Source organism: Choristoneura fumiferana, chromosome 26 (genome assembly GCF_025370935.1).
Source record: "Choristoneura fumiferana chromosome 26, NRCan_CFum_1, whole genome shotgun sequence".
Lineage (NCBI taxonomy): Eukaryota > Metazoa > Arthropoda > Insecta > Lepidoptera > Tortricidae > Choristoneura > Choristoneura fumiferana.
Genome location: NC_133497.1, coordinates 4,287,740 through 4,305,719, shown reverse-complemented (window position 1 = coordinate 4,305,719; position 17,980 = coordinate 4,287,740). Strand labels below are relative to the sequence as shown.

Genomic DNA, 17,980 nt, shown 5'->3' with positions numbered 1-17,980 from the left:
TCTGAAATGTAATGCAAAGTTGTCATAAATCAAACAACCATCCTTTTTAAACACAACAGTCATGCCCTTCTCTGCCATTTTGCTTACTGACAAAAGATTTGTAGACAACTGAGGAACATGCATCACATCCATAATCTTTCGTTCAATACTTTTGCAAAAACTGATACTTACATTACCTATACCGCTGCTCTCTATGGTCGAACTGTTAGCAATTGTGACAATATTTTTGGAATTTTTGAAGTTTGTTATTATGCTCTTGTTATTGCACATATGTGAGGAGCAGCCGCTGTCAACGACCCAATCCACAGCAGTGTCCGTAGCTATGAAAGTCGACGCTGTGAAGGTTTGCACTTCATCTTGAGGCTTTTTCTTATGTTTTCTAAGCATATAGCATTTTGCTTTTATATGAACTTTTTTCTTACACAAGCTGCAAACCACAGGCTTCCTCGCTTGTGAGCTGAACGCTGAATTAGCTAGTGTTGAGTCTGACATCGTCTTCCTATGTTCTTCCTGGATAAGCCGCGTACCAGTTCGCTTGAAAGAGTTTTAGTGATGCATGTAGTCTCCAGGCTAGTAACAAGGGTGTTGTATTCGGTAGGTAAACCACTAAGCAAAAGCTCGGCAACTTCCTCGTCTTCGACCTTTTTCCCCATCTCCGCAAGTTATTGAACAAGGGTGGTTACGTGGCTTATGTAATCAGACATGTTACAAAAATTACTAAAGTCACACCTAGTTGACGTAGTAAAGCCAAGCGCCTGTAGAGACTTTTTGTCTTCGAAAATCTTCTGCAATTGTAGCCATGCTTCCTTAGCCGTAGTACATGTGAGCAAATATTGACAGCACGCCGGTTCGAGCGACAAACATACCTATGCGTCCGAGTGCACGTTGATTCCTGTGTTAATCGACGTCGTCCCCTTCGACGCACAGTCCTTCCATCATGAAAGACATTTTCAGTGCAAATTTCCATGTAACATAGTTAGACACGCCGTCCAACTTGTCGATGTTCATCCCGCCCATGAGTATAGGCGTTCGGCCATCTTGCAAAGGTTGCATCGGGCCTGCTTCTTGTCGGCCGCCACCAACTGCCAGTACATCCATCCATCACTAACCAGCCACGTACATCCCCACAGAATGTCCCTAGGCTCTACTAAAATAGCGAGAGAAGTTTATCTTATTCAATTTTTCCTTATTTTGGAAGTAATGATTAATACTGGTTTTTTTATAACCTCACCTTCGCGGTCCGAATCTGCCCAATCTCTAATTTCATTTTCCAGCTTTCGTATTTTTTCTAGTAAATGTTTCCTCTTCTCCTTGGAAGGTCTTTTGTTCGACATCTTATGACGATTTTCGAATAAAAACTATAATAAGAATATATCGAACAGAAATTTTTAACGAGGTAAAGTGACGCCGTTACGACACAAAAAAACCGAATGACAGCAGCGCGGCGTAGATGACAGTTAGTAGGTTAGGGTAGCGTTCTGTTTTTTGCTTATAGCTTTAAATTTGTGTGACGCCATAGAGTACAAAACCGGTACTACATTAGTAAACTTTCATCATCGAGGACGAGACAACAACGAGCATAATTCTATTTATCCATTCAGTAGCATCGTCAGCTTTAGAAATAATATCTTTGTCACATAAACGATCTAACTCTACCTTAAGGTTTTCTTTCAACATAAGTGGCACTCGATGAGGAGGTTTTGAGACAGGAACAGAGCCTTCTTTCAACAATATCTGACAGTTATTCGGAAATCTTCCAGTCCCATTGAACACATCTTGGTATTCACTTATAATTCTTTGTTTATCAGAATCATCTGGAACAATTTCATTTAGTACTTACATCAACTTTGTTAATGAACTTTCTCTCAATCAAGTTAAGCATAAGACAAGCATCTTTACCAAGATGATGATGAAGATTTTTTTTTGAAACTGTGAGTCGGTTACAATGAATTCAATATAATAAGATTTATCTTTTAATCTGACTACCAACAGTACACTACCAAAAACTTTAATGTGTGTATTATAAGCCTGTAGTCTCACTTTACTATCCTCTAACTTCAACTTCCTACTTTGTTTCAAAGCTTGAAAGATACTAAATGGGATTAAGTTGACATCAGAACCTGTATCTAATTTAAATCGGCAATTCTTAATATTTTCTAGTAATAACATTTGCGCCCATTCTACAGAACATACCTTATTAATACTACCACAGTAACTCCTCATCACTATCTGTATTATGTTCTTCATTCTGGCATATTGTTTTAACAAATTTACTGCGACACACTGAAGCAAAATGGTTCATCTTTTTACATTTGGTGCATTCCTTTCCTCGAGCAGGACATAACTGTAAGTTTTGTTCATGTTGCTGCCCACACCACCCACATCTAATCAACCTTGGTGATTTACTTTTCAGCACTTTGCCTACTTCAATAGGTTTAGAACTTGTCCCCTGGACCTCTTCAGCATGTTTACGACCGATTTCCGCCAATCTAAACTTCGAAATTACAGCATCTAGTTCAGAATTTCCTTCCACTATTAATTTCTTTTGAGTGTCCATATCCGATGTTCCTAACACTAATCTGTCTCTTATGGCTTCGTCCAGTCCTGGATTTGTCAATAGGCCGTATAGGCCGCGGCCTAGGGGCGGCAGATTTCGAGAAAATTATTATTTTAGAAAGTTACATAGGGCGGCGGATATAAAGTGGCCTACACTCCTAAAAAACATAAATCCGCCACTGGCTTCGTCTTCACTCTTGAATTCGCATTCTTTCACAAGCTTCCTTAAGTCCGTTAAAAAACAATCGGACGGTTCATCTGCTCCTTGTTGCCGCTGATAAAACATGAACCTCGTGTACAGGATGTTCTTTTTAGGGTTGCAATATTCGTGAAAGCGTTTTATAACGTGCTCGTACTTTAAATCTTCCTTTTCTAATCCGAAGCTATTGTACACTTTAACTCCATCTTCACCAATGATATTTAACAAAATAGCAATTCGCCGTTCATCATCTGCTTTATTTAATCCTGAGGCAATCAAATAAATCGACAACGCCTGTTCAAATTGGCTCTAATTTTCTGATAAGTTCCCACCTGTTATACACAATTTGTCTGGCAAATTAAATGTAGTCATCTTAAATTTGTTCGTTTCTCGACTGCGCCATGTATCAATTAAACATTTATACGTTGGTTTATGAAAACTTTATTAATTTCAGTTTTGTACAATAATTACAGTTTCTCTGCTCGGTTACAGACCCTCACACACAGTACTCGCTTCCTCTCTCTGACGTCACCTTTTTACGTTCCGAATCAAGCATCTAACATTTATGATTATGATACATGGATGGCGAACGAAAAAGTGGGTCTCCTGATGGTAAGAGATCACCACCGCCTATAAACATCTGCAATACCAGGATTACCAGGGTTATTGCAGATGCGTTGCCAACCTAGAGGCCTAAGATGGGATACCTCAAGTGCCAGTAATTTCACCTATGGCTCTTCATGGCTAGAGTGAATACAATTTGCATGAGGTAAGGTCAATCACGAGTCAGTTTTATGTCAAAATAAAATTAAGAATATGATATTAATATAAGTGAGTACGAATCGATTATACATAGAAACACATAGACATTATAATTATTAAGTCATGATTTTGTACAGTTATAAATATATAGGAATTAAAACTACTACGAGACAGAGACATGAGTTAAAAATATAGATACTCGGATCACTCACGTATTAATAGTCGAGATATACCTACACCCACCCACATGTTTTGAACAATTCCATTGTACCTTTTCAATGTAAGGTTGAACGGGAAACTACGAAAACGGAACGGTTTTATTTTCGAGATCACCTTGAAAAGGAACTACGGATTGGTTCGCACGCGTTGGACGTACTTCGAATACGTGAGTTATCCGTTATGTATTATGATTGTATTTTTGGCATCTTTTTATTTAAACTCCAAATTCGTTACTTTTACGGATATCCCGTGAAAACACATAATTTGATTGCTTAGTAGCGACATCTCTTGTCTGGGTGAGCGGTTAGTTCCAAAAGAATGTGACGTCTCTCGATGAGAGCGAAACAGATGTCGCTAGTGCTGCTGCTTAAGTAGCGTAGTGGAAAAAAGCAACCTGAGATATGTGTGCACAGGAGAAATTCGTGTCTAGACTCCTGTCCAGCGGTAGTGTAGGGGTTATTGCACCCAGCACGGATTCCTGAGACCTGGGATTGATTCCCAGCGCTGGTCTCTTTTTCGGGTTTTTCTGTGCATCCATGTCTCGTTTGTATTTTCGATATGGTTCTCCGTTATGTATTGTAATAGTTTTAGTTATTATTAGAATTATGAGTTTTTAATGACTAATGCAATGCTCTATACATATTTAAGTGTTAATTTTTGAAGAATACACTATATGCAGTATGTAATTGTATTTTTATTATTTACTATTACAAAGACGAACTGGGCGCAATTAAAATATTCTTAGTAATTTCGGCGATATATAAGAATATTTAAAAATGCCCCAGTTTCAATAGGGTTTCCCTCCTTTACCAGTTTTTGCAGAAAACTTCGAACTGAATCGTAAATGAGGGTTTTCACAGAGGCGAAATATCGCTAGATGGCGTTAGTATCGTGAGGTCCGTTTGAAGTTTGCTCGTGATTGGTTAAATAACTAAATGAGCCAATCGCATGGCCGTAGGTATGTATGTGCGAGTCAAATCACGGAAGAAGAAAAACAAGTGGAGGTGCTATGTAGGTGCAGCGTGCGTGCCACAAGTAAGCGGAGGTACGCTTAACTCGATGACGTAGGTAATCCTCCATTACTACGTTTTTTTTCTGCTATCATTTTTACATTCCAGAATTGAGCAATACGGCATAATTACTGTAAAACAAGGAATGTCGCGACACTACTGAACGTGATCATACTCTAACGTACCTCCGCTTACTTGTGGCACGCACGCTGCACCCACATAGCACTTCCACTTGTTTTTATTCTTCCGTGAGTCAAATATTGCAAGTTAAATTTGACCCACTTCCAGTAAGATTGCTTATGTAAATCTGGTGACAATACAAAAATCTGGCATTGACTTTCAGGCAGTTCATTCAGGATCGTCTCCGCAAGACGGAACTCTTCAACGGTTCATGGCATCGACTTGAAATTTGGTACGGAAACGTATTCTGTCAAGTACAGTCAGCAAAAAAAACTTGTAGAAAAATGTTTTTTTTTTTCTTTTTTAACAAAGACTTTTCTATTCTGTAATTTTGTACGGAAGTATGGTTGTTGTTTTAGAAGCAAGGCCGCATCTTTGTGTAGATTGATGTGATTGAATTGCATGCACTAAGCTGTAAAAAAAATACAGGAAATAGTAAATAGATTTATTTCCACATTTAAGTAATTCTATATTAACAATACGCTTACTAACACTTATTTAAAACAAAAATAAATTACTTTGACTATTTACAGAGAACAATACTGAGATTCTGGTAGGAGTAAAAACAATCGGTGCACTGTGTACAGTCAACTACAAAGAGATAGGTATGGTTAAAGTTAAAAAATATGACTGTGTTCACGGCTTATTCACTTATCGTTAAAATTGTGCATACATATTTTTTTGACTGGTCGTATCCAATCTTTGTAGTTGACTGTACACCACGCACCGAACCCACCCGAGAGACATTATTTGTATGACGGAATGTTCGTTCCTAGTTTAATTCGTGTTAAGCAGGGGCCCACTAGATTGCTATTAGTGGCTAGCTACCAAGAGGCTAGGCGGGCAGTGCGGGGCCCTCAAGCTCAGGGGCCCTCGAAATTTTGCTTTATAACTGATGATAAAGTTGCTTAGCATTTTTAAAGTATTGTATACATATGATTTTACTTCAAAAACCTTACAGTTTGATAGCAGTGGGCCCCATTTTTTTATTTTAGGTTACCTAGCTACGCCACTGAATGCTATTAGTCTCTATGGCGGTCTTAAATTCACAAGAGACGCAACTTCTGTACATACTTTATCCATATTTTAACCTTGGGTTGTAGTAATATGCCTCAAAGTTCAAGGTCACCCAGCGAGCCATGGAACAAGCTATGCTCGAGTCTCTGAAGGATAGAATCCACGATGAAACTATCCGACACAGCACTAAAGTCATCGACATAGCTCAGAGAATTAGCAAGTTGAAGTGGCAGTGGGCCAGCCATATTTGTCGAAGAAGCAATCTGTGGAGTAAACGAGTTCTTGAGTGGAGGCCGCGTCTCAGCAAACGTAGCGTAGTGGCGATCTGCGAAAGGTTGGTAGATGGATGCTTCGAGCCTAGGACAGGGCGCAATGGCGCTCATCGGGGGAGGCTATTATGTCCAATAATAGTGGACTGCTATAGGCTGATGATGACGAGTAAATTGCCCCAGTTAGTGTAGACTCGGCGTCTCGAGAGATGTGAACAATAAATGGGCAACCATCTGCCGTGCCGTATTTGCGGTACTCGAAAAACTGCGAGCCCTCTGCCTGAAAGGCCATAAGCTGTTACTGTTATTATAATATAATACTTTTTTTTATATAATTTTTAATTAATTGTCGGCGTATTAATTTGTTTAATTAAATTATTAAAATCGTTAATGTAATTCAATTTAATTTGTGATTTGGTTCAATTTATTTCAATTTCATTTAATCCATGATTTAATAAAATTTGTTCTATTTAATTATTTAATTGTGTACACCTATACTTATGTCTGGGAGGCTACTCCGAAATTCAAACATCGAAGTTCGTATGGTGCCGTAACTCTCATTCTCGTATTAAATAATATAAGCGGTACGATACGAACTTCAATTTTCGAATTTCGGAGTAGCCCCTCTGGAATAAATATCATTTCATTTCTAGTCAATCCATTGTCACATCATATACTTCACACCACTCTTAGCGCAAAAGCTTCCATATTAATCCTGAAACTCCTCCATTTCCAGGCTCTGGTGCTGCCTCTTCATATGATTCCTCAAATTGACGTTCTGCGTGAACGAAGCGTTACACATTACACACCTAAATTTCTTCTCAGTGCTATGACTCTGCATATGTACCTTCAGTCCCCTGAGTCTCGGATAACTCTTCCCACAGTACTCGCATCTATAATTTCTTTCCCCTGTGTGAGTCGCCATGTGTTCTTTCAAACGAGACGGCAAGTAGAACCTTTTGTCACACAAATCACACTGGTGTTTGAATATTTTCAAATGCGACCTTCTGTTGTGTTCTCTTAGAGATTTCCGGCTATCATATGCCCTATCGCAATGTTCACATGGAAACAATCTTTCTTCCCCATGCACTTCTATCATGTGCCTGTAGCGTAAAGTGTAGGAGAAAAGCACCGCATCGCACTTCACACATTGGTACGCTGGTTCTTTCTTGTGCGTCCTAGCTTCATGCAAGTACCTGCTGTGTTTAGACTTGAAGTTCTTCCCGCATTCCTTGCATGGAAAGTTCTCTTCTACACGCTGATGCGTCTTCTGATGCAGAATTAGCATGCGTTCTTCGAAGTAATGCGCCCCGCAAACATCGCATATGCAAGTGCCGAAATGCTCCGCCATATGTTTTCTAAGAGCGTGAAAGAAACCAAAGGATGTACCGCATTCCGTGCACGTTAAGTTCGTTATGGTTAATCTGTACACTAAGAAGTCGCTGGGGTTTGGTTGGTATTGTTTTTGATGTACGTTGATGATGTGCTCTTTGAAAGTTTCCAAGTTGTCTATTTTCATTGGGCACAGTCTGCAGTCTATCCGTTGGATGTCTATCTGTGGTAGCTTCTTTACTGATGTCACTATGTCTTTGTAAGCTACAGGGTCATGTGAGAGCGTGTGTTCCCTGAGTTTGCTCGGGTCTGTGAAGACTTGTCGGCAGTAGACACAGAAGTAATCGCTAAAGGAGGTATCGAAGGGACAAACGTACGAGCTTTCGACCAGAGTCACGCAGTTGCTGTACACTTTTAGGTCTGAGTCGACGATTCGCTTCGGTTTCTCGAAAGGCTTGATATCTGTGGGGAATAATTAGAATATTAAATTACGGACGACCACATAGCTAACTTGTTAGTGGCCCTGACTACGAAGCTAGCGGTTGCGGGGTCGATCCCCGTGACGGGCAAATATTTGTATGATGAATACGAATGTTTGTACTAGAGTCTTGAATGTTTGTATGTATTTAAGTATATGGAGTAATGTGTATGGAGAGTGGGCTTAATTTTGTGCTGCTGAGTATATTATTACATTATACACGGTGTTCGACTGGTGGTGTGCCAAATGACACAGTAGAACAGGATGAGAGGACTTGGGCCATAGTCGGAACTCTGTCGCTGTATCATTGACAATTTAAAATTAAACAGTAGTGATGATAACGTTCTCATTTTAGACACTTGTCAGGCGAAAATTGTGAGCTGTTGTTTAATATAGGCTTTGCGGAGGTCCATATAAATTAACTCGTGGATCTCTGCAAAGCCTGATTCAATCAATTATTCTCACCATAGTCCTCCATCAGCTTCAGTTTGTCCCTGGTGGCGTGGAGGCGTCCCAGCACGTCCCGCTTGTGCTTGCTCTTCGCGCGGCGACGCTTCGCTCCCGCCTTCAGTTTCTTCTCTTTCTTCACCGCTTTCTTTGGTTTCTCTTCTATTTCTTCTGTGTCTGAAATTATAAATGTTTTTTTTACGCTATGGCAGGCAGTTACATGTCCAGGATAGAGAAGAGTGGCGGAGGAAAGAGGAGGCCTATTGCCCTGCAGTGGGCCATATTACGGGATACATTAAAAAAATACACTAACGGGGACTTCATTAATTAATTCATAACTAGACCACAAAACAGATAGGTCACAGAAATCAATCTACATACAAAGTGCGCTCGAGCAACGCACACATAGACACTGCTCACGGACACGATATCTCGGACCGGTTGGGACCAGTGCGAGCGCGAGTGCCATTCGCTTGAGACACGCGTCTGTGAATTTTTTGGTGCAATAATGGAGAATGCTAATTTATTAAGTACACTAAAATATAATAATCGTGCATTTCGCCAATGTCGAAATCGTCGCAAGATATTTTCTGTGTCAAATTTGTAATTATTATAGCATTATAGCAATGACAAACATTAAAATATTTTAGTTATTATTAATTTATATTGCCATTCTTCCCGTTTCATTCTCAAAAATAAATCCAACAATTAGATACGAGGCCGCTACCATTTTGACCAATTTGGACGTTTCAAATTTGGAAGGCTGATAAAAAAAAACTGATAACACCTAGAGGTTTAATTTTTTTTTATTATATGACACGATATAAACTCTCAAGGTCGCAAATGAGATAATTGATTTAAACCCTTTTAAAAAAATAATAAAAATATATTACCGTCAAAAACGTAACGAAAATTGACTATTTTTTTTGACACGAGTACTTAATACCTTATTATTTTCATGCTATTTAACTTCTCATGATCATGATTTGTTTAAAACGAAATTTTATGATATAACGATAGTCCTACCGATTGCGGAATCATGATAATCAAATAATTTTCATGTTTTATATTTATTTCTTTTCACGTGCCAAAAAACCACGTTTTCGTTACGAATACTTAGGTGACGCTTTTTTAAGCTACCTTTAACGCCAATTTCGGTAGAAATTAGTTTTTGTACACTGGCAACTAATACTCTAATAGGGCACATCGATGAGATAAATAAATCTCATCAGTTTGTTGACAAACAGCCATCAAAAGTGACGCGGAGGTTTTTTTTCGAAAAAACGTCGAAAGTGCTTGTTCGATTTTAAGGGTAAGTAGTGATTATTTTTAACTGGTTGTTTTTTCATACGATAGGGTAATCTTTTCCATGTAAGTGGCATGTGTTATTATGTTCAAAATGTCGTTATTCACCATGATAAACGATTTTTTGTATAAAATACGTTACACTTTCGTTACGATTACGTTACATTTTTACAAAATGCTACGTATTTTGTACATAACGTAACGAAAAAAAAGTTGTGGTAAGTGTTGTTGTGGTAAAGGGAAGTTCACACAGAAAAATTCTAACTTACACCAGTTTATTATTAGGTTTCCAATGACTGCACGCCGCACAGTAAGTTACTTAGATGGATATTTTGAAGTTAAATAAATTTTAATCTGTAGGTGCAGGGATCGGCACAAGAGAATTGTGGCGAGTTCTGTGTTCACGTCCTGCTACATGCATAGCGTATTTAAAGTGAGAGACAAACGGAGAGATTCACTTACCTACTTAGTTCATTTGTTACCTAAACTTAATAATCATAATAATTTATTTCCAAAAGCATCTTTTTACATTGTCCACTTAACTAAGATACTACTTCCTAAATTGGTAAAACCTGTGATTTAGGGTTTTGGCCATTTCTTTGAGGTATTTAATAGCTTGTACAGTCGAAGTCACAAGCATGCTCACAACTAGGTGGTAGGACCTTGTGCAAGGTCCGCCCGGATTGCTACCACCATCTTCCTCGCTAATCCTGCCGTGAAGCAGCAATGCTTGCACTGTTGTGTTTCGGCGTGGTGAGTAAGACAGCCGGTGAAATTACTGGCACGAGGTATCCCATCATAGGCCTCTAGGTTGGCAACGCGTCTGCAATACCCCTGGTGTTGCAGATTTTTATGGGCGGTGGTGATCTCTTACTCATTTGAGCGTTTGCCATCCAGTCGAATAAAAAAAAACCACATCCAAATTCGTTATGCTTATAAATGTGCACCTTATTGTCAGTGTTAGAGAGGCATGTAAAGATACACTTTTGGAAAGATGTTCGTCAACTAGAGGGTACTTCTACTTCCACATTCTCATGTTTAGCTCTATAGATCTCATATAGGACAGATTTAAGATCAGTATCGTCAGAAAGTTCTAGTAAAAATAAAAACTTCACTTTATTATATGAGATGTATTTTTTTTTCATACATACGTTATCTAATGGGAATTTTTACCAGTTTGATCTAGGCTTTATAAAAATTTGCGTTACGTTTTATGGTAACGTCACGTATTTTTTTTATGTTATTTCTATGTCACATTGGTCAAAATTCGCGGCCTTACCCAGATACGAGTGCCACTACCACCATAGTTTTTTTGTGCGTAAAAAAAAAGCCATAGTTGACAACCCTAGAGCGACGGCCGAGCGTAGGTCGGCCATTCTCATTTTTTGTCAGGCAAAAGCGACACGGCACTGAAACTGAGTGCACATCTAGAAAAAGGATGGCTGCCATTTACATTTATCTGTGCACTCAAGTCTAATTACCGTGTCACCAGTGCAAGAAAAAAAAAAGTACGGTAATTCGGTATTTGACTATTTTTTATATGTATTATAAATTAAAACTTTACAATGCCTGTTATCGAATTGAGAAACAAATTTTAAGCTAGCTTTTTTACAAATAACAAATTTATAAAGGTGTGACATCCAAGATTAGACAGAGAAAGACATACTGGCATGTGACGTCACACGCTAGTAGCGCCATACTTGCTGCATAGAGAAAAGCGTTTGAGAAAGAGACAGGTATATAGATTTTTCAAAAAATCACTATAAATCCAATTTTTAACTGATTTATGTTTTCTCTTCGCTAAACACTTTCTGTGTACCTATATTTTCATAATTATATGTATATAAGACATGGCAAATTCAGGAGTAGTCAAATACCGTATTAGACAGTCGAAAATCTCGAAAAATTGCGTTACGTATTACTTGAACGCCCCCTTCGCACATCTCTGGTGGAAACGCCGATTTGACAAAATTTCTGTGAGAATCCCAAAACTTATATTGTGGATTTCACATTGCATAAAAAACTTTTCGGGTTTACTTTATTAATATAATTACATACCAGCCTCATCCCTGTTGTCGTCCACATAGTCAGGGTCTGCGGCATCATCTAGGTAGCTGTCATTGTCTTCAAGCGCTTTCTCGTCCTTCACGTCAGATTCCTCTTTAACTTCTGGTGGCAGGTTGTCTGTAACAAAGGATGCGGTCATGCGGCCATATTCTGTGGGTGTATTCGTAAGTAAATAGTAGTTGTAAAGTCTAAGTTGGTTGGTTAAAGTTTAAGTCGGTTGTTCGCCGCCAGACGGCGCTGTCCGTAAGCAAGGCCGTGTTGCGTTGCACGATAGCGTCACCGTGACCATTGACCGGAACAATCCAGGGTTGATAGCATGCATGTGGTAGATGTACGGTCATGGTCTGAATTATAGTCAAAATACCACGCACAGGACTATCATGCTAACACACACGAGTTATATTTACCTCGACGTTTTGGCAACATTACAGTGGCCGTGGTCACGAGTAGACTGAAGTGTGGGGTGTCAAAGGTGTCTATGAGTGAAAATCACGAAAGTTTAAGACATTATATGTTCTGAATTGTCAATTTAACTATAGTTTGTACCGGTTATCACAATAAATATATTACGATTATGATTATGATGTGTGGAGACTCTGGTCTGGCTGAATGTACCTAGGTTTGTCCATATTGTTGATGGGTTACCTTGGTATTGTGGTACTGTTAGCTCAGTCATTCAAAAGGCATATGTCAGTCTCATGGGATCAGATACATGTCTTGTCATGGGATATCGACACGGCCCTCAGATAACAGTGTTACACCGTGTCTCTCCCTTGTACCAAAATCTAGTTTCTGGATGCATAGGCAAAAGGCAGGAGTAAAAAGGGTTTCAGTCCCAATACCTTTTAGTCATAGTCATATCGTTTATTGCAATTATGTGGTATAAAAGGTCTTAATTTTATTAATACATACATGCGCCAACATAAACCCTGCAAAGGCACTGCAAATTGCTGAACAAATTGTAAGTCCATTTGTCATTTTTCAAACTTAATACTAGGTAAATAATAATATTATTCATCACAATCAAAAAATTCTTGTAGATTATAAAAACACCGTTCCGTGTTCCTACACATACCGAGTTCTCCAGGTGCATGCACGTGTATACTGGCTTGTAGCAGGGTCTCCTCGCAGCGGAGCACCTGCACTCGGAATGCACTGGCGTCTCGGAGTCGCAACACGCATGTGGCACAGATGAGCCGCTCCAACTCTGAGCCATCGAGGTGGGACAGCTGAAATAGTTTGTTATTAGTTATTAAGACTTGTCTGCTACCAAGCTAAAAAGTGCGATAGAAGTGCATCCAGCTAAGCTGAATTACAACACGGAAGATCTCTTTAAAGCCTGCAAATAAACACCTATAAAAGGAAACACACAGACACACGCGAATACGCGCGCGCACACACACACAGCAGAGCACACACACACACACACACATTTGAGTAACTTCTAAGTATTTACTCTTATTAATTTTGCAATTTTTAGACTTCATTTGGCACTCGCAATACAGTCCCAGTCTAGTAAATTTAAATTATTCTTAATTATTTTATACATCATTCAGGAGTGACCACACCGCTGCTAAAAAAACGGTGACAGTATGGAATCGCAGTAACGCATAGTATGCGCACCATTTCTATTGCATGCTCTCCACACTGCTGCTTAAATTACAGAATCACAGTGATGTGCCGTAAACATCAGGACTTTACTGAACAAAAGCCTGGCCGCTCCTTAATGAGTGAAATTTCAGTAATAGATTAAATATGGTTTATATTATAGAGTAAGCATGATTAATCTTTGTTAGTATGTTATATTTCGTTTTTAACTAGGTATTGTAGTGAAGTGAGGGGAATCAAGAACTGTAAAATTGAAAAATCGTATATTTAACAAACATTATAAGTTAAGCAACAGTATGTAGAAAGATATTTATTCAACAGTTACAGATATGTTGCACATATTGTATTTGTTTCCAAATATAAGCAACATTTTTGTCAGGTCATCCCACTGGCACATGGCTCTCACATTGAGACGGTTTAGTCTCTATTTGGCTTAGAATGTCTTAATTAACATCAAAAGTGTAAAAAAGCAGCACCTACCATCAAGCCAAAGGAATCCATAAACATATCTGAGTAAACTTCTTTTTTGCCTTCGAATTCATATTCCACGTTTAAGACTCGGCATTTTTTTATAGCACCGCAGCACCGACACAAGCCCGGGTCAAAAACCGGGCCTTTTCGAATCGTCGCACTCATAATTGGTAGGAAACTAGTCATAAGTAGCTTTTAATTTTTCATCATCGTTTTTCAGTTTCATTCAGCAGGGCTACTACGAAACTCGAAACTCGAAGTTCGTGTCATGCGGTCCCTCTGCACTTCTACTATTTAACACGAGAGCGAGAGGGACGATACGATACGAACTTAGAGTTTCGAGTTTCGTAGTAGCCCTGCAGTGCCGTTGTATGTATTGACGTTTGCACATAAAGGGCTACTACGAAATTCGAAAATTGAAGTTCGTATCGTACCGTCTCGCTGACGCTAACATTATTTCATACTGGACTGAGAGGGACGGAACGATACGAACTATGATTTTGGAATTTCGTTTCGTAGTAGTAGTAGCCCTACTGTTTTGCTTGGTTGCGTTTCGTTTTCTGAAAATAAAAATAATTTTAATAAATAAGATTAAGATGAAAAATATATTATTAAAAAAAAAAACAATTCAGAAATTGTTTTGAAATAGAAAAAGTGAGCTTTTGTAAATAATCTAAGACTTACTAAAAATAAAGAATAAAAATATATTTTGTTACACTGTGTATTCAGGGCCTTATAAAAATAAATGTTTGTGCTACTCGTCAACAGATGGCGAAAGCGAACTAAATTTAAGTATTTCCTGTTACGACCCGTAATGCTTAACTATTTGATTTTTTTCGTTATTTTTCTGCTATAAATGCGTGGTAATTTGAAAAGCAGTAATAATGTGATTTATATTGATAACTTTAAAGACAGTTTTTCGTTATCTGGTTTGCAGTAATCGATTTTTCCCACTTATTTTTTGAGTCTTACTACATTATATTCTATTTGCTTGCCTGTATTATTTCTGGCAGGCAACTGGCTGGCATAGCTAGCAGCAATTGGCAAGTTGGCAACACACGCTGATGGACGCTGCGGTGACGGTGATGGCGTTGGCTTTCGGCTGCAGTTTTACAAAATTAAAATTTATTAGATGAGATTAGTATTTTGCCTTGCTAATAAGTTAATTATGTACGCGATAGTATTATAAATATATTTTATGTGAAAATATTTGTGAATCGGTGAAAATGGAGGGTAAAAGTTCCGATTGGCTGCGGGGGCCGAGCGGCCCTACCGTTTGCCGCTGTTGTTTTGCCGAGGGTTGTTATAAAGACATTTCTACTGAATACTTCTGGATGGGCAAGAGAGAAGTTTACGCCGAAATGTTAAGCGAAACACTGGACTTAACTGTAAGTGTTTTAATTAGTTTGAAAATTTCTTAGTCTAATGTGGCGTCCATTTTCTTAAGCCGCAGATTTTTTGTGTTAGACGACTAAATTAAGAAGTTAGGCTTTATTGAACGGAGTTGCGCCGTGGCGGAGCATTGTACTTTGGTCGGCTTGTAAAAATATTGATTAAGTAGTATGGTAAACTGTTATGTGGCACCATGTAGCTTGTCTTCGATGCATTATGATGGGTACAATCATTCAATTGGTGTATGAAGAATGAAATTTACTCTGAATTTGATGCTTCTCATAATTTTCTTGAGTACCTCTTATTGAAAGTTGTAAACTTGTGTTTAAGTAGATAATTAAAAAATCAATACCTGCCATACCATGATGGTGAACCAACAAAAGAAGCTATACCCAAATATCTCCAGTCGATTTTCTTATTTGATATGTAACCAATTAATTTCTTGTACTAAATTCTTTTTTATTTTTATTTTGATTTACAACTTTTAATAGGAAGAAGTTTGTTAAAAATGCCTTTTTTAGGGTTCCGTAGCCAAATGGCAAAAAAACGGAACCCTTATGGATTCGTCATGTCTGTCCATCCGTATGTCACAGCCACTTTTTTCCGAAACTATAAGAAATATACTGTTGAAACTTGGTAAGTAGTGAAAATCTTGCGGTTTACAGAATGTATTCTGTAAACCGCATTAAGATTTTCACACAAAAATAAATTTTTGTTCTTCAAACTCATATGTGTGGGGTATCTATGGATAGGTCTTCAAAAATGATATTGAGGTTTCTAATATAATTTTTTTCTAAACTGAATAGTTTGCGCGAGAGACACTTCCAAAGTGGTAAAATGTATGTCCCCCCTCCCCCTGTAACTTCTAAAATAAGAGAATGATAAACCAAAAAAAAATGGATCTTCCACTGAAAATTGGTTTGAACGAGATCTTTAAGTAGTTCTTTTTTAATCAACGACTTATACACTATTATTAAAACATAGATCAAAGTTCTTGTAAGAACTTTCATATTATGTTACTTGCTGCTACGGAACCCTTCATGGGCTAGTCCGACTCGCACTTGGCCGCTTTTTTTATTGTTCTTTAATCTTCCCAGGCCCACCCACCATACAGTAAATATTTAAAAAAATTATCAAAGCATTTTGAATCAAATTGTTTAGGAATGAAGGCAAACTGCTTTGGTGTAAACCGTGTAAAACAATAAAGAAACAAAATAATTTTTATTTTCATTAACTTTTACATTTGTTTTTATATTACAATGATTCTTATCCGCACCATGACCTTGCAGATTGCCTATGCTCATACATCTGGGCCTAACAGCAACAGCCGTCTCATCTGCGAGCCGTGCATCTCTCGCCTCCGGGACGCGTCGGAGTTCAAGCGCCAAGTGCAGGAGTGTGAGAAGATGTTCCTGCAGTACTTGGATCCTGGGAGAGAGGCGATCACCGATTTAGAGAGTGAGTGTACATTGAGTTTGATATCATCATCGTCACGTCAGCATCATATCACCCATAGGAGGTTGACTGTTGGACATGGGTCTCCCCCATGAGTTTGGTATAGATTGTAAAATTTATCTTCCACTGTAGCCGTTCTTAATCTTTTTGGCTGGCTACCCAGTGTACATTTTATTAGATTCTGGGATTTTGTTAAATTCTCATGAGAATTCTCAAAAATTACATCATGAATTTAATATAATAAGCTTCAATATTAGGCAGGGTGAGGGCAAGCACCAACAGCATTCTAAAGGCAATAGCGGGTAGATATGACTGTCCAATTCAATATTTCTGGATTGGACAGATCAAGGGTGTTATTTATTATATTTCTTATTTTAATTGTTAGTCAGTAAGTGTTACTAATTTAGATACAAGTATAAGTTAACGGCTACTAACATATTATGGATCTGTACAGCCTGGAATAAGAATTTTATTATTATATTATTATTAATTTTCTGATGATGATGATGATACAATGTTATTTTACTATCTGCAAATTCATTTTAGATCAAAGCCACAGACTGTATTGAGACAACACTTCAATAAATTAATCATAAGAACAAGAAGTCATTGCTCATTGCCCCCTCCAACTCCTGCCATTTCATCCATGAATGAACAATTTTTCCTTTTTATTTAGCCATCCCAGAGACGTTGGTGCTAGAAAAGGACGTGAAACTGGAGCAAGTGAAGCAGGAAAAGGGACAGAGCGACGACGACTTCGATGACCGCGCCGCGTTCGAAGACGACGACGATGACGACCGTGAGTTGCTCTTCTCCTCTTTAGAGACTTGTCACACTGGCGATTTCCGGATGAGGTAAAAGAGGCGGGCGTGCAGCGATTGCGCCGCGAGCGCGCAATGATATCGCTGCGTGTGCGCAGCCAGTTAGCTGCGAATATGCATGGAACACAAATTTTCTCTTAAATAATTTAACTTTAGAAGCCGTGGTGGCCTAGTGGTTTGACCTATCGCCTCTCAAGCAGAGGGTCGTGTGTTCGAACCCCGGCTCGCACCTCTGAGTTTTTCGAAATTCATGTGCGGAATTACATTTGAAACTTACCACGAGCTTTGCGGTGAAGCAAAACATCGTGAGGAAACCTGCACAAACCTGCGAAGCGATTCAATGGTGCGTGCGATGTTCCCAATCCGCTCTGGGCCCGCGTGGGAACTATGGC

General features: G+C 38.6%; 2 protein-coding genes across 17 annotated transcripts in view; one reads left to right on the top strand and one right to left on the bottom strand.

Annotated features, from left to right (window-relative positions):
- Positions 1–6,020: 6,020 nt before the first annotated feature.
- LOC141442931 (uncharacterized) lies at positions 6,021–14,171 on the bottom strand. The gene is made up of 5 exons (XM_074108120.1): positions 13,930–14,171; positions 12,917–13,070; positions 11,833–11,958; positions 8,488–8,646; positions 6,021–8,006 (listed from the first exon to the last, which is right to left on the bottom strand). Exons 1-5 carry the CDS (start codon positions 14,104–14,106, stop codon positions 6,922–6,924), a joined length of 1,701 nt encoding a protein of 566 aa, XP_073964221.1. The 5' UTR covers positions 14,107–14,171; the 3' UTR covers positions 6,021–6,921.
- A 780-nt stretch (positions 14,172–14,951) lies between these two features.
- LOC141442912 (zinc finger Y-chromosomal protein-like) overlaps positions 14,952–17,980 on the top strand; it is a 46,136-nt gene continuing 43,107 nt past the window's right edge. For 8 of the 16 annotated variants that reach the window (XR_012452987.1, XM_074108069.1, XM_074108063.1 and 5 more), the window contains exons 1-3: positions 14,952–15,308; positions 16,602–16,770; positions 17,444–17,566. Coding sequence is in view for 15 of the 16 variants with exons in the window: in XM_074108069.1 (XP_073964170.1) it covers positions 15,147–15,308; positions 16,602–16,770; positions 17,444–17,566 (454 nt within the window). In the remaining variant the exon portion in view is untranslated. The remainder of the gene's footprint in view (positions 15,309–16,601; positions 16,771–17,443; positions 17,567–17,980) is intronic. The other 8 variants (XM_074108067.1, XM_074108075.1, XM_074108070.1 and 5 more) reach the window with 2 other exon arrangements.